The 15,183-nt window shown below is 44.0% G+C and overlaps 1 protein-coding gene across 7 annotated transcripts in view; it reads left to right on the top strand.

Annotated features, from left to right (window-relative positions):
* HNRNPAB (heterogeneous nuclear ribonucleoprotein A/B) overlaps positions 1–15,183 on the top strand; it is a 258,340-nt gene that overhangs the window by 220,044 nt on the left and 23,113 nt on the right. For all 7 annotated transcript variants that reach the window (XM_073620769.1, XM_073620770.1, XM_073620765.1 and 4 more), the window contains exon 6: positions 8,189–8,282. In XM_073620769.1, the coding sequence (XP_073476870.1) occupies positions 8,189–8,282 (94 nt within the window). The remainder of the gene's footprint in view (positions 1–8,188; positions 8,283–15,183) is intronic.

Genomic DNA, 15,183 nt, shown 5'->3' with positions numbered 1-15,183 from the left:
GCTTTTGAACAGTGAATGGCCGCCGAATAGTGATAGCACACGCTGATCGGTGCAGAGCGGCACACGGAGGCATGCACAGGACCCAGGTAGGATGCACACATACACAGGCACACATACACATGACACATACACACACACACACACACACACACACACACGCACATATACATGTGACACAGGTACAGGACACATGCACATAGACACAGGTACAGGACACATGCACATATACACAGGACACAGGTACAGGACACATGCACATAGACACAGGTACAGGACACATGCACATAGACACAGGTACAGGACACATGCACATAGACACAGGTACAGGACACATGCACATAGACACAGGTACAGGACACATGCACATAGACACAGGTACAGGACACATGCACATAGACACAGGTACAGGACACATGCACATAGACACAGGTACAGGACACATATACACAGGACACATGAGATCTGAACATATACACAGGACACATACACAGGGAGGTATACAGCTGCAGATGGGCATTGTTGACCCTCTTTTTACAGTAGATGCTGCATTTCTCACCCTCGTCTTATACTCGGGGCAATAAGTTTTTCCCTTTTTTTTTTTTTTTTTTTTTTTTTTTTTTTTTCTTCTTTGTGGTAAATTAGGGCCTCGACTTATACTTGGATCAACTTATACTCAAGTATATACGGTATGCCCTTTTAAGTCCTTTTTAGATCACACCTGGTTTTCATAAATAGAGGCGATTCGGTTAACACAGGCCACAAGTTTCTAGATACTTGTTAACCTCCCTTAACTATACTACACAGTTAATTTATTTCAGTAATGCAGTTGAAAAAGTGAAACTCCTATTTTATATAGATGTGTCGCATACAGAGTGATCTATTTTAAGCATTTTTCTTTTCATTTTGATAATGGCTTACAGCTAGTGAAAACCCAAAATCCAGTATCTCAGAAAATTTTAAGATTTTATAACACCAATAACAAGGATTTTTAATACAGACATGTTGGCTTACTGAGAAAAGTATGTCCATGTATAGTATACACTCACTACTTGGTTGGACCTCATTTTGCATGATTTACTGCATCAGTGCGGCGTGGCATGGAGACGATCAGCCTTTGGCGCTGCTGAGGTGTTATGGAAGCCCACGTTGCTTAGATAGCTGCTTTCAGCTCATCTGCATTGTTGGGTCTGGGGTCTCATCTTCCTCTTGACAATACCCCACAGATTCTCTGTAGGGTTTAGGTCAGGTGAGTTTGCTGGCCAATCAAGCACAGTGATACTGTGATCATTAAACCAGGTATTGGTACTTTTGGCAGTGTGGGCAGGTGCCAAGTCCTGCTAGAAAATGAACCGCATCTCCATAAAGCTTGTCAGCAGAGGGAAGCATGAAGTGCTAGAATTTCCTGCTGGAGGGTTGTGCTGATTTTGGACTTGACAAAACAGTGGACCAACACCAGTAGATGATATGGCTCCCCAAATCATCACGAACTGTGGAAACGTCACACTGCACATCATGCAACTTGATTCTGTGCCTCTCCACTTTTCCTCCAGACTCTGGTACCTTGATTTCCAAATGAAATTCAACATTTTCCACAGTCTGATGATTTAGGAAACCATGTCATCTGCTGGTGTTGATCCACTAGGTAAAAAGTCAGGGCAGCCCTCTAGCCGGAAGTTCTAGCACTTCATGCTTCCCTCTGTTGACAAGCTTTATGGAGATGTGGATTTCATTTTTGCAGCAGGATATTCTCCTCATGTTTCCTCTGGTTTTGTTTTCAAAATGTCCATTCACTCGCCCCGGGATTAGAAGTTACAGCTGTATTATCACTGCCGCCTCCACTAATACCCTCTGCCCTTTGCTCACTGCTGGCGATTGTTTTCTCTGACCCCTCCATACCTAGATTAAAAGCCCCTCCAATTCGTAGCCATCTTTCTTCCCAATAGAGCTGCACCATCCTCATTAAGGTGCAGCCCATCCTTACTAAAGAGCAGGTAACCGACAGAAGTCGGCCCAGTTCGCCAAGAACCTGAACCCCTCTTTCCTACACCAGTTCTCCAACCACTTGTTAAGGTCTCTAAGCTCCTGTTGACTCTTTGGTGTGGCTTGAGGTACAGATAGTATTTATAAGAAAATCACCTTGGAGCTGCTTCTCAAATCTCTTCCCTAAGTCCCTAAACTCATTTTTTAGGAGAATCCACCCTCCTCTCACTTTATCATTGGTACCAACGTGTACCATGACCTCTGGGTCCTCCCCAGACCTGCCCATTAATCTGTCCATCCAATTCGCGATGTGCAGAACTGGAGCGCCCGGTAGACCACATACCGTTCAGCGACCACGGTCTGTCCTCCTAATAATAAAGTCCCCCACTGTGGGTTGAGCTTCTTCCTGTTGAGTGCCATTTGTTGTGAAATATCCCTGTACAAGGATATACCGGCGAATTTGTCTGGCACGACAGGGTTTTGCCATGATCTTTCGCATGGAAGTAGTGGGTTCTTGCTATGGTATCCCTGGGCGCTGTATCAGGGAGGAATTTAGGCTGGTCTGTTGCAGGGAATGTATCAATGAGTGCCCCTGCCTGGGGAGAGGCTATGCTGCAGAATGAGAGGGATCCTCTTCCTCCCTTCGCTGCCTCATCTTTGCTAGGCTGCAGATGGTGGGTGTTGAAGGAGGTAAACTCCCCATCCATCTGCTTAGTTGAGCCACTTATCTCTGCTACAGTGTGGCCAGGCAGGGAATGCGACGAGCTGCCAGAGCAGGAACTGGCGCCATCTTGCCCACCTCTCAGTCCGGCTTGGTATAACTCTGAGGCGACCGAGGCAGCTTGGATGATTGCCTGCGCTTGGACATAGCTGCTAGGAGAGCCGGAGATGTCACGAGCGGGCAGATACAGGGAAGGGGCTCCCTAAAGTTGCTGGTGGTTTGCTACAAGAGAGTCACGGAGCTCCATATTATGTGGCAATCTTCAGCGCCGGCCGGACATGCAGCCTGGATTCCTTTTTTGTGATCACGGAAAGGGTTGGTGGCGTCTTCTGCCACCATTTCTAGATTGGACGGACAGTGATAGTTCTATTTTTATTTTAGTATGCTTTGGGATGTTGAGGTAGGGACCATTAATAAAAATCCCTTGGTCCACGCTGCTGTCAAAAAAATTGTAAACATAACAGGAGAGCCACGAAGGCCCTATTTATTTTTCCAACCTAGCTATCACTTCAGACTGTAAATAAAATGTGTGTGTATCCATTCTTACTGAGGGCTGCTCTTGGGGTGGGCTTTGAGGGGTTTTCCCAGTTTCCTTACCATTATGCGAAAGCGGTTTACATACTATTTTTTTTTTTTTTTTTTTTTCCTCTATGGTCTGTTTTATCAATTTGTTGGCTTGGAATACACCCGGTGCCCAGATTCCCCCCCCCCCCCCCCCCTTCACCATGGGGCTGGACCCCATGTGTTGGACTCCGCCAAAATGGCAGACTGTGAACAGGAAGTGATGCAGGGTTGACTGGAAGTAGCAGCAGGAATGCATATCTGGCCCCAGCATTGGCGGACGTTCCAGGCTGCCCTACCATGCCATTTTTTTGGACCTGTGTCCTGCACCCTGCCTTCCAGCAGGGACTAGAACATACACGGATGAAATATTTTGAGCCTTTTCCTTCTAATCAGACATGCCGGCATGTACTGTGACATACTGAAGCAGAGCACCCTCCCCTCCCTTCGGAAACTGGGTATTCCAACATAACGACTCCAAACACACCTCCAAGACGACCACTGCATTGCTAAAGAAGCTGAGTGTAAAGGTGATGGACTGGCCAAGCATGTCTCCCGACCTAAACCCTATTGAGCACCTGTGGGGCATCCTCAAACGGAAGGTGGAGGAGCACAAGGTCTCTAACATCCACCAGCTCTGTGATGTTGTCATGGAGGAGTGGAAGAGGACTTCAGTGGCGACTTGTGAAGCTCTGGTGAACTCCATGCCCAAGAGGGTTAAGGCAGTGCTGGAAAATAGTGGCCACACAAAATATTGACGCTTTGGGCCCAATTTGGACATTTTCACTTAGGGGTGTGCTTTACTTTAATGGCTGTGTGTGGAGTTATTTTGAGGGGACAGCAAATTTACACTTATATAAGCTGTACACTCACTACTTTACATTGTAGCAAAGTGTCATTTCTTCAGGGTTGTCACATGAAGAAAAGATATAATAAAATATTTACAAAAATGTGAGGGGTGTACTCACCTTTTGTGAGATTATAGTATGTATGTGTATAGTATGTATGTGTGTGTATGTATGTGTGTATATATATATATATATATATATATATATATGTATGTATGTATGTATGTATGTATGTGTGTGTGTGTGTGTGTGTATATGTATATATATGTATATGTATGTGTATATATATATATATATATAGTGCCTTGCAAAAGTATTCACCCCCTTGGCATTTTTTGTGTTTTCTTGCCTCGCAACCTGGAATTAACATGGATTGTTTAAAAATGTGCATCATTTAATTTACAGAATATGCCCACGACTTTGAAGATTGTGTGTGTGTTGTTTTTTTTTTTTTTTTTATTATGAAGCAAACAACAAATAGGACAAAATAACAGAAAAAGTCAATGTGCATAACTATTCACCCCCCTAAATTTTAGTCAATACTTTGTAGAGCCACCTTTTGCGGCTATCACAGCTCCAAGTCGCTTTGGATAAGAGTATGAGCTTGCCACATCTTACCACTGGGATTTTTGCATATTCCTCCTTGCAAAACTGCTCCAGCTCCTTCTTCAAGTTGGATGGTTTGCACTTGTGAACAGCAGTCTTTGACTGAATAAATAAACAGTGCAGCACTATATATACAGCCAGAAGACTCAAATGTTGCTCATAGCATAAATATAATAAAGTCAGGGGAATTATATAAAGAGGTCAGGGGAATTACTTCCTGCTAATGTTCATAGGTAACTATAGCGACCAAGGCGTCAACATGACGCCCGGTGACCCTACGTTCGGGGAGATGATTCCCATTCACATAAAAAGCTGTAACCGCCGTGATGTCGCTGACATCGGGACGCCCGGTCATGTGACATTGCACTCGTGCTTCCAGCATTACGCTGGAACACAGAGGTAAACGCCGCCCTTTGTGACCAAGCCTCCATTTGAGACCGTTGCTATGGTATTCCCTATGCATAGTCAGAGACCGCCCTCCCACGGACTGCTCTGTAAACTAATGTCAAGGCATATGCACATTATTATTCTGAAACCGCTTAAATCAGAAAAACACCAGCCAGACCACAGACTGGGGAGTCATATATACAGATCAAAGTAGATAATGGCCACAAGGGAAAAGAGGGATATATAAATAAAATTAATTTTAATAATGTAAGATTTGTAGTTAGAATAATCAAAAAAAAATTATAATTAATTAAACATATAGAATGTGGGACATGCAATTCCTCACATGATATGTAAAAAACGACATCACTGCAGACGCCCTATGCCCACACTACAAGTATATAGTCATCAATCAGTCACATAACATATATTCCCAGTCTAGGTGAGTGAACAGAACTGAAACTATACAGAGATCATTAGGAGCACAAAAAGAAAACTGATATTTAGCGATTTGAAATGAAACCATTTAACTCAAATTTGACATTGAGCCCCATGGGTACCCCCACTCGGGTCTCATAAACCCAAAAAGACTCAACGGCTCAATTGTTGAATGTAATCCCCCCCCTTCCGATGAGGGGTCACTTTCTCAACCCCCCCCAAAATTTTTATTTCGTGGGGCTACGGGCATGAAACAATCTAAAATACTTGGAAACGTGTGACCAAACCTTTTTTAACATTTGTCACATGTTCTCCAATTCTAATATGCAGAGGTCTAGATGTTCTCCCTATATATTGGAGGCCATATTCGCACTCCATCATGTATACTACCCCTGAGGTAGAACATGTGATAAAAGCCTTAATTTGATAAACTTTCTTGGTTGCTGTGGCGACAAACTCTTTACGTTTTTTTTTACGTTACCCTTAGCCTGTTTGCATGAGGGACAATGCCCACAGGCAAAAAATACTGTCCATACATTGGATATCCTATTCTCAAACAAGATTGGCGGATCAGTGACCCCAGGGGCCAATTTATCTCTCAAAGAAGGAGGCTTCTTGTAAACAAACTGGGGAAATTTGGAAAGGGCTACTTGGTCCAGCCCTTTCTGAATTTCCCCAGTTTGTTTACAAGAAGGCTCCTTCTTTGAGAGATAAATTGGCTCCTGGGGTCATTGATCCACCAATCTTGTTTGTCTCAAGTGGAGGCTTGGTCACAAAGGGCAGAGTTTGCCTCTGTGTTCCAGCGTAATGCTGGAAACGCGAGTGCAATGTCACATGACCGGGCGTCCTGACATCAGTGACGTCACGGCGGTTACAGCTTTTTATAATGTGAATGGGAATCCTCTCCCCGAACGTAGGGTCACGTGACAGGCCGTCATATTGTTGACGCCTTGGTCACTATAGTTACCTATGAACATTTGCAGGAAGTAATTCCCCCGACCTCGTAGTGGTGTGTGTGTGTGTATATGTATGTGTGTGTGTATATATATATAATATGTGTGTGTATGTATGTGTATGTGTGTATATATATATATATATATATATATATATATATATATATATATATATATATTTACACACACACAGTGCCTTGCAAAAGTATTCACCCCCTTGGCTTTTTACCCATTTTGTTTACATTACAGCCTTTAGTTCAAGGTTTTTTTTTAAATCGGAATTATATGTGATGGATCAGAACAATAGTCTAAGTTGGTGAAGTAAAATTAGATTAAATATACATATGTGTGTGTATATATATATATATGTATGTGTGTGTGTGTGTGTATCTATCTATCTCTGAATGATCATTTGTTGCTTGGCTTTGGAGAAGGACATACCTTTTTGAAACGCGTCAGTCAGCAGGGACCCGGCAGGGGTCCTCCCTATGCTAGAGGTTATAGCCAGTCCTTTTTAAAAAAAAAAAAAAAAAAGAGTACAGCCATGAGGTATGGCCAGATGAGCGCTTATACCACCTTTTGTTTGTGAGTAGTATTCGTTTGATCTATTTTAGTCTTAATAAAATTTTGTGGGATATGCACTAGGCCAGTGCACCCTCTTATCTATTTTTGCGGTGGTTTAAGCCTATGCGATTTAAGGATCAGTTTCCTCCCTTTCCTGTAATGGTGCACACTACACGGGTGCTTTCTGGGCCTTCCATCATCAGGCATCTGTGTCTCAAATCTGCAAGGTGGCTGGTCGTCTGTGCACACCTTTACTAGATTTTTACAAGGTGGATGTCCTGGTGTCTTTGGATTTTTCGGCTGCAACGTTTTTTGCAGACGTCTGTTTGAAGTGTTATTCCTCTGGAGGTATCTATTCTGGTTGGGCTGTTGTGATCCTGTTGGCCTGCTCTTGTAGGTGGTGATATAACCCTGTACTTGCAGAAAAAGTACTTGTACCATGTTTCTGTTTTTTGCTTTCAGCAAGTCTCCAGTCTTTTTTAGCTTGTGTTTAAAGTGGTTCAAAAACCTGCGCTGCAACTGCCCCCCCAGACCCTCCTCCCCTCTTTCCTTACGATTCAGTGATGTGCACAAGAACAGCGGTTTCAGCCACTGTATCGCTCCTCATTGGACAGATTGATAGCAGCTGGGGGGGGATTGCTGTCAATCAATCCGGTGGCGGGGCAGAGTCCTGCTGTCTGTGTCAATGGACGCAGCAGTGGGCACGGGAGCGAGCACACACTGGTGCCCCCCCATGGATAGAGGGGCCTGGAGAGCCAGCGGGGGACCCCAGAAGAGGATTGGGGCTGCTCTGTGCAAAACCATTGCGCAGAGCAGGTAAATAATATAGGCATGTTTGTTTTTTGTGTTTTTTTTTTTTTTTTTTTTTTTATATAAAAGACTTTATAACCACTTCAATGGTGAATACTAAAGAGAAATGTTTTTTCAGACTTGGATTGAATTCTGCTCTTCATTGAAAACCTCTAGTAGCGCGTGTGTGTTTGTTTTTTTTTATTTTATTTTCCCAGAAAAAATGTGAGGGGTGGGAATTGAGCTTGCACAAGGCTCATGTTTAAAATGGGAGTGAGGGATTGAAAATCGTTGTGGGTCTTTTTCAAGATAATTTAAGATAACTGGTTTCTATTCTTTAGTGTGAAATCAAGATAGCCCAACCAAAAGAAGTTTATCAGCAGCAGTATGGTGGTCGAGGAGGTTTTGGTGGAAGAGGAGCACGAGGTGGAAAAGGTAACATTCTTTATAGGTTAAGGTTTAGCATAGTACTGGCAAAGTACTGAGTTTAAAGTGGATGTGAACCCAATGTCATCCTTTCTAAACTACTGCCATAGAGGTTATCTATAAGGATATACTTGCCTCCTGCATGTATCTTTACCTGTCAAATGTCTCCCCTCTGTCTTTTATGAGAGCCGAAAAACTGCAGATTCTGTGGGTGGGTCTGTTGTCTGGAGCTCGGTGGGTGGAGTCGTGATGTCAGACTCCCTGCCCACCTCTACACTCCCCTTGTCAATATGCATGTTCTCCTGTGTATATCTCTTACACTAAACTTCTGCTATGATCTCTAACATCCAGTGAAAAGACAGGAAAGTAACCACATGACTTCAGCATGCCAAATCATGCTTAGGTGTGGAACAGCCAATCCTTGCAGAGCTGCTGAAGAAAGGAGTGGGGGTGGGAATTAAAAAACAATGCATGTCTTAGGCTAGTGCACAAGATATGTAAATCGCCTGTCACTCACAGCAAGGGGGAGGATTTGATAAAACTTGACAAACACAGAAAAACTCACTGAACAATAAAAGAGGATTGCTCAGAGCTGGATTAACTGTGTGGCAAGACTGGGCTCAAATGATAGGAAAACTTATACTCTACATTATGACATAAAAAAAAAAAAAATAAATAAATACTTGTTGGGTTTTTTATAGCTGTCAAAGGTCCCCATTGGAGAAGTCATACTGTGCCTGTTGTAGCAGTGCACACTGGGATAGGAAGATTCAGTGCTTTTAAACCCCTTTTGTTTGTTTGTTTTTATTTTTTATACGACTACTTTACTTTAATTGTATTGCTACGTTCAGGTGAATGCATTGCACACTGCCCAGGCATAACCCTTCCCAGCTCAGCTAAGCCTCAATTTTTAGTGTATTTAGGTGATGGATTTGCATATAAACATCTCTGAAGAGATTTTCGTAGTCCTTAGTTCTACTCAAATTGCCTATTCTGTATACTCCTGCTGGAGGAAGAAGCTTCATTCAGATGAGTCACCTGAGGCTAAGAGGGACTGTACCTTGACCCACATGCAAGAGTAGATTTTGCCTGTAGGCAGCAATCTACAGGGTTCTCTGTGCTGTGCAGGTCAGTGATAACCTAACTGGGAGCTGTGATGGGTGAAGACTGGGCCTTCTGGCCGTTGCTATAATGATTGGAGAGTGCCTCTGTGGCTAAATGTGAGGCATTTCTCTTATGCTCTCTGGTGATTGGAGCAGTGTAGGCTGTGAACTGTGGTAGATCAGCGCAAAACGCTGCAAAAGCCGCTTTCAGAAGGGGCTGATAGGATGTGGAGACATCCTTCATGCATGTAATTTTCAGTTCCCTGGCTTTAAAATGTGATAAACTCCTGGGCACATTAACATTTCAGCCATAAACCAACATGGCCCCTGCACGGCCACAACACACCTTCACTATTCCTAGGAAAGTATTAGAACACTTTGTTGTTAGGATGACTGCCACCTGGGTGGCTGACACACTTTTCCGCTGGGGGTGCATTCTCAAATTGGTTTACAGGCCTACTGACCCTCAACAAGTTATGGCATTATGCAGGCAGAGGGGAGGGGGAGGGGCAGGCTTTCAAATCCCTTAGCATGCCTGAAGTTTACCCTCTAATCTCTCTCCAAAGGGTCAAATTTTGTTCTGCATAAGTTATCTGGTGTATTCACTGTTTCAGGAGCAAATGCTTCCTCATCCGGCCGTGTCACTCATTCACAGTGCTCTGTGAATGGAGAACTACGAGTCCCGACGGTCTAGTAAACAATAATGGCACCTAGATTATGAATATAGAATCGTGTGGCTGCCCCTTTAAAGGAGTGTAAACTCAAATGATGTGGTAAAACAATGGTAAAGGTGTTGGTGTGATAAAACATTTTAACCACTTCAGCCCCGGAAGATTTGGCTGCTAAATGATCGGGCCATTTTTTGCGATTCGGCACTGCGTCGCTTTAACGGACAATTGCGCGGTCATGCGACGCTGCACCCAAACAAAATTGACGTCATTTTTTTCCCCCCACAAATAGAGCTTTCTTTTGGTGGTATTTGATCGCCTGCGGTTTTTATTTTTAGCACTATAAACAAAAAAAGCGACAATTTTGAAAAAAAAAAAAAAAATTTTGTACTTTTTTGCTATAAATATCCCCCTTTTTTTAAAAAAAGCTAATTTTTTTTCTCAGTTTAGGCCGATAGGTATTCTATATATTTTTGGTAAAAAAAAAAATCGCAATAAACGTATATTCATTGTTTTGCGCAAAAGTTATAGCATCTACTAAATGGGGGATAGATTTATAGCATTTTTATTATTTTTTTTTACTAGTAATGGCGGCTATCTGTGGTTTTTTTTTTTTTATCGTGACTGCGACATTATGGCGGACACATCGGACACTTTTGACACCATTTTGGGGCCATTGGCGTTTATACAGCGATCAGCGCTATAAAAATGCACCGATTACTGTAAAAATGTCTCTGGCAGGGAAGGGGTTAACACTAGGGGGCGATCAAGGGGTTAACTGGGAGGTGATTCTAACTGAAGGGGAAGTGTACTGACTAGAGGAAGTGACAGATCGTGGTTCGAAGCTAATGGGAACACACGATCTGTCACTCCTCCCAAAACAGAACAAGGATTCGTGTGTTTACACACACTTCCGTGTTCTGTCCCTTGTGCTCGCGGCCGGTGGTCATCGCGACCGTCGGCCACAAGCATCGGCACCCCCGCGCGTGCCTGCTATCCTGATCCCGCCAGCCGACTTATAGCTACGACGGTTCGCGGGATCGTGCCGACCTGCCGCAGTAAAATGATGGCAGCTTGTCGGCAAGAGGTTAAATGGTGCATAACAAACCATGTGCATGATCAATAGCAAACTGATTAAAATCCATTGTGACTATCCCAACACCATAGAAACCTAGAAAGAATCTTCTAGTTTGCTGTATCTTCAAATAAATACTTCACCACGAGTGCTCATGCCGTAGATGGCAACTAGTCAAAGGTGTTTGACCACTTTTTAGGGTAGGTCAAAAATGCACTTTATTTGGATAAACCAGATTGATCCTGGGTTTGCATCTCTCCTCTTTGGGACTCCACCAGGGACACAAAGCTTTATGGTGTAGTACGTTTATTTAAAAAGGAACGGGGAGTTGTCATTTCCAGGTCTCATATGTGGTATCCAACCAACTAGTATATCCAGAAAGAGGCGTGGATCACACACCAATAGGAGCCTGGTTAGACACCTTAGTGCCGGGATTGGCAGTCAGATGTGAGTGCAACTTGTGCTTCATTATTGAACTCTTTTTAAATAAGGTACTACACCCTAAAATTAATTTTTGTGTCCCTGGTGGAGTCTGTCTTCCACATCCCCAGCCTAGGCCGGAGGGAGTTCCAAAGTAGAGATGTAAACCCAGGATGTATCTGGATTATCCCAATAAGCACATTTTTGACCTACCGTAAAAAGTGGTCAAACACCTTTGGTGAGTTGCCATCTACCTCATGAGCACTTGTTTTGAAGCATTTGTTTGCAGATACATCAAACTAGAAGATTTGTTCTATGGTGTTGGGATTGTCACAATGGACTTTAATCAGTTTGCGATTAATCATGCACATGGTTTATTATGCACCATTTAATATGTTTTATCACTATGTGTTGTATAGCGCCAGCAGATTTACCTTTGTTTTACCACAAGTCCCGACAGCCTTAGCAGCTGTAAGCGCTGTGGTAGTTCATTGATTCTTCCTGTCAGAGTGTATCAACTACATTGACTGGTCTGCAGGAGTCCTGCGTTGCACTAGCGATATACTGATCGCTATTGCAATGCTTTACATGCTCCTACTAAAATAATAAATGCACGTTTCTTTATCATACATCACGGGACCGAGTAAGGCCATTATTCCTTACCTACTGGGTTATACTTCATCTCCAGGTGAATGAACACTGGTAGACCAAAGGTCTTTAGACAGGAAGTGATCTCCTATATAACCCCTCCCATACAGGAAGTACTTCAGTTTTTTTACCAGTGTCTGCAAGGTAGATGGGAACGTCCTTTTTTTTTTTTTTTTTTTTGAGCTCTCTCGAACTCCAGGTCTTGAAGTCCCAGCAGGGTTCTAAAATCATGGGATTGACCGATCTGATCTATTTTAAACAAGCTTATATGCTAAGATAAATGGTACCCGAGCCTTGTAAAGAAGACTCAAGGATACTGCGAGATTTTGCCTGTAATGGCACCTCCGGGCACTGGACCCTGCGTAGTGGAATCCTGGACACCACAGAGCTAAGACATTCCTGCAGGGTGCAGTACAGGTTCAAGGGAGTTGACCCCAAAACATGAAAAGGGTACCCAGTCCTTGAAGGTCCTCAAGTGACAGGAACCCGCTGTGGTGGGTGGAGATTGGGCTTTTGGTTTCTAAGGTTGCCCTGCGCCTGAACAGGTAAGTGAAAATCCCCCCTTATTTACTTATTGTGGGGTGCCCATGTGTGTAACAATCTGACAATCCTAGCTAAGGTTGGATACCTGTGTAGTGGTGACCACAGGGGGGAGTTTTGGGCTAACTGTTGGAAAGAGTAGCTTTCTTGTCTTTTGTGGATGGTCCGCGCACAAAAATTAGTTGCATACTTGGGACTGTGACCGCACAGTGCGTCCGGTGCACAGCCATCTTATTTAACCTGAGAGTGGCTGGCACGCGGCACTTCCAGGGGACAGCTGTGGGACACAGCAGGCTCTGAACACTTTTCGCATTTAGCAGTTCATTCCTCTTTACCCGGGTCACGTGAGTCACCAGGTGTTGGTTGGCAAGCTAAAGAGCTTAGCAGGATTGTTGCATAGGGGCTTGGTGAGCCCTCTTAAAGGGTCTACCTTCTGAGGTAAAATACTAAACCCAGGTACTCACTTTTTGGAGCTTGCAATGTCTTCAAAAAAGAGTAGCGGGGCTAACACTACACGGAAGAGCACACATATGTTGTCAGTAGCTCCTGAGGAGCCTAGTCGAAACCCTAGTGTTAAATCCCCTGAGAGACCAGAGGTTTCTGGGCAAACTAAGCCGATGCGCCTGTCTGGTACTGTACCTACAGTCAACGCTGCTGCTTCAACCTTTATCATCAGGGATGAATTGTCCTCAGCCCTAGCTGGATTAGAGCACAGGATTGCTGGCATGATTGCCTCCATCCTGCAGGGTGGCAAGAAGTGTGACAGATCACCCTCCCCCGAGCCTCCTAATTTGGAGCAGGAATGGGTTGAGGAAGGGGAAGAGCTAGATTCTAAGGACATGGGAGATGGCTCGGCAGATGAGTCTGCTTCAGCGGAATCTGGGCCAGAAGATGTCCAGTTGGTATCAGCCTCTCAGTCGCAGAGGCTTTTGATCCAGACTCTTACCAAGATGGTTCGTTCTGCCTTTTAAGTTACCTCCTGCAGAGGTTTCTGAGCCTCCCTTGTACTCTTTGGGGTCCCTGAAGCCTCGTCAGGCTGCACAGGATTTCCCCATGCACCTGCTGTTGGAATAGGTGGTGTATGCTGATTTTTGAACATCCTGACAGGATTTTTGTTCCTAAGAAGAGGTTTTTCCTTTTAGATCCCAGGGAGGAAAGGTTTGTTAAGAAATGGAGCATGCCAGCCGTAAATGCGGCAGTCCCTTCCTTTAAACAAGAACATTAAAGTGATTGTAAATTCTTGCTTTAAAAAATAAAATAACAAACATGTTTTCTTTATCGTATATCATAGGACACAGAGCATTAAGTATTTACTTAGTGGGTTATAGCTACCTTCAGGTGTTGACACTGGCACACCCAATACAGGAAGTTGACTCCCTATATAACCCCTCCTCCTTCCAGGAGTCCTCAGTTTTTTTCGCCAGTGTCTAAAGGTGTTGGCACGAGTGAAGATGGGCTCTGCGGAGCCCCAGGAGGGATCCATGCTGGATTTAAAAAGCCTCCACACCCGGATCCATCCTGCCACTGCGGCTCCAGGATGGTACCCGGGCCTCGCATACAAGAACAAGGTTTTGCCTGTAATGCTCCTCTTTGAGGGCTGGACCCTAGAGACCCGGACTCATTGTGGTCTTGCTACTTTACCTAAAGCTGTCCTGAGGGGTGCTATACATGGTCCAAAGGAGTGGAACCCCTATTTAAAAGGGCCCCAGTCTTTGAAGGTTTAAACACGCTGCCCGCCGTGATGGGTGAAGTTTGGATGTGTCTGTTTACAGCAGTATCCTGCGGCGAGGAAAAGGTAAGAGGAAAGCATAGGAGCTGCAAAGTCCACCTATGACTTTTCTTTCAATTATATTGTAAAATGCCTTAAACTCCTTTTTAGAGGGAGTTATAGTGTATCGACCCTGTTTAAATCTGTGCTAATACAGAGTGTGTCTCAGCAGCTGGAGGGGGGGGTCTCCTCTACCCCTAAATGGGGAAACTGAGTGGATAGGGATACATGTTATGTTTAAACAAGCATAAATCTGAAAAGCTGATAAAAAGGCTGTGTAAACCGCTTTCCCTGCCTCCCCTCTGAGGTGACTCTTGCTAAAGCACAGGAAAGGGCGTGGCGCAGAGACAATCAGGCTCACACCTGAAAAAGCTTAGAGCTGATACTCTGGCAAACAGACAGTGTCTATCAGAGCAGCTGAAGCAAGGCTGCCACAGGACACAGAAGCGCTGGTGCACGTGAGGGGTTTACACAGGCATTTGTAGTACAGGAAAAAAATTGTTTAGCATTAGATCATTCTATGCGACCACTGTTTTTTCCTACTATTGTTCAAATAAATAGAACAGTTCTTAGATTACCTTTGCTTTGCACTATGGCTTCAAGGCTTACTACTAAGGCACCAAAACTACCCCCAGGCGCTGGGAACTCCAGACATGCCTCCACATTGTCATCTTCTCTGGGGATACCT

Source organism: Aquarana catesbeiana, linkage group LG03 (assembly GCF_042186555.1).
Source record: "Aquarana catesbeiana isolate 2022-GZ linkage group LG03, ASM4218655v1, whole genome shotgun sequence".
Taxonomy (NCBI): domain Eukaryota; kingdom Metazoa; phylum Chordata; class Amphibia; order Anura; family Ranidae; genus Aquarana; species Aquarana catesbeiana.
The sequence above is the reverse complement of the archived record's forward strand: the minus strand, read 5'-3'. Positions and strand labels throughout refer to the sequence as shown.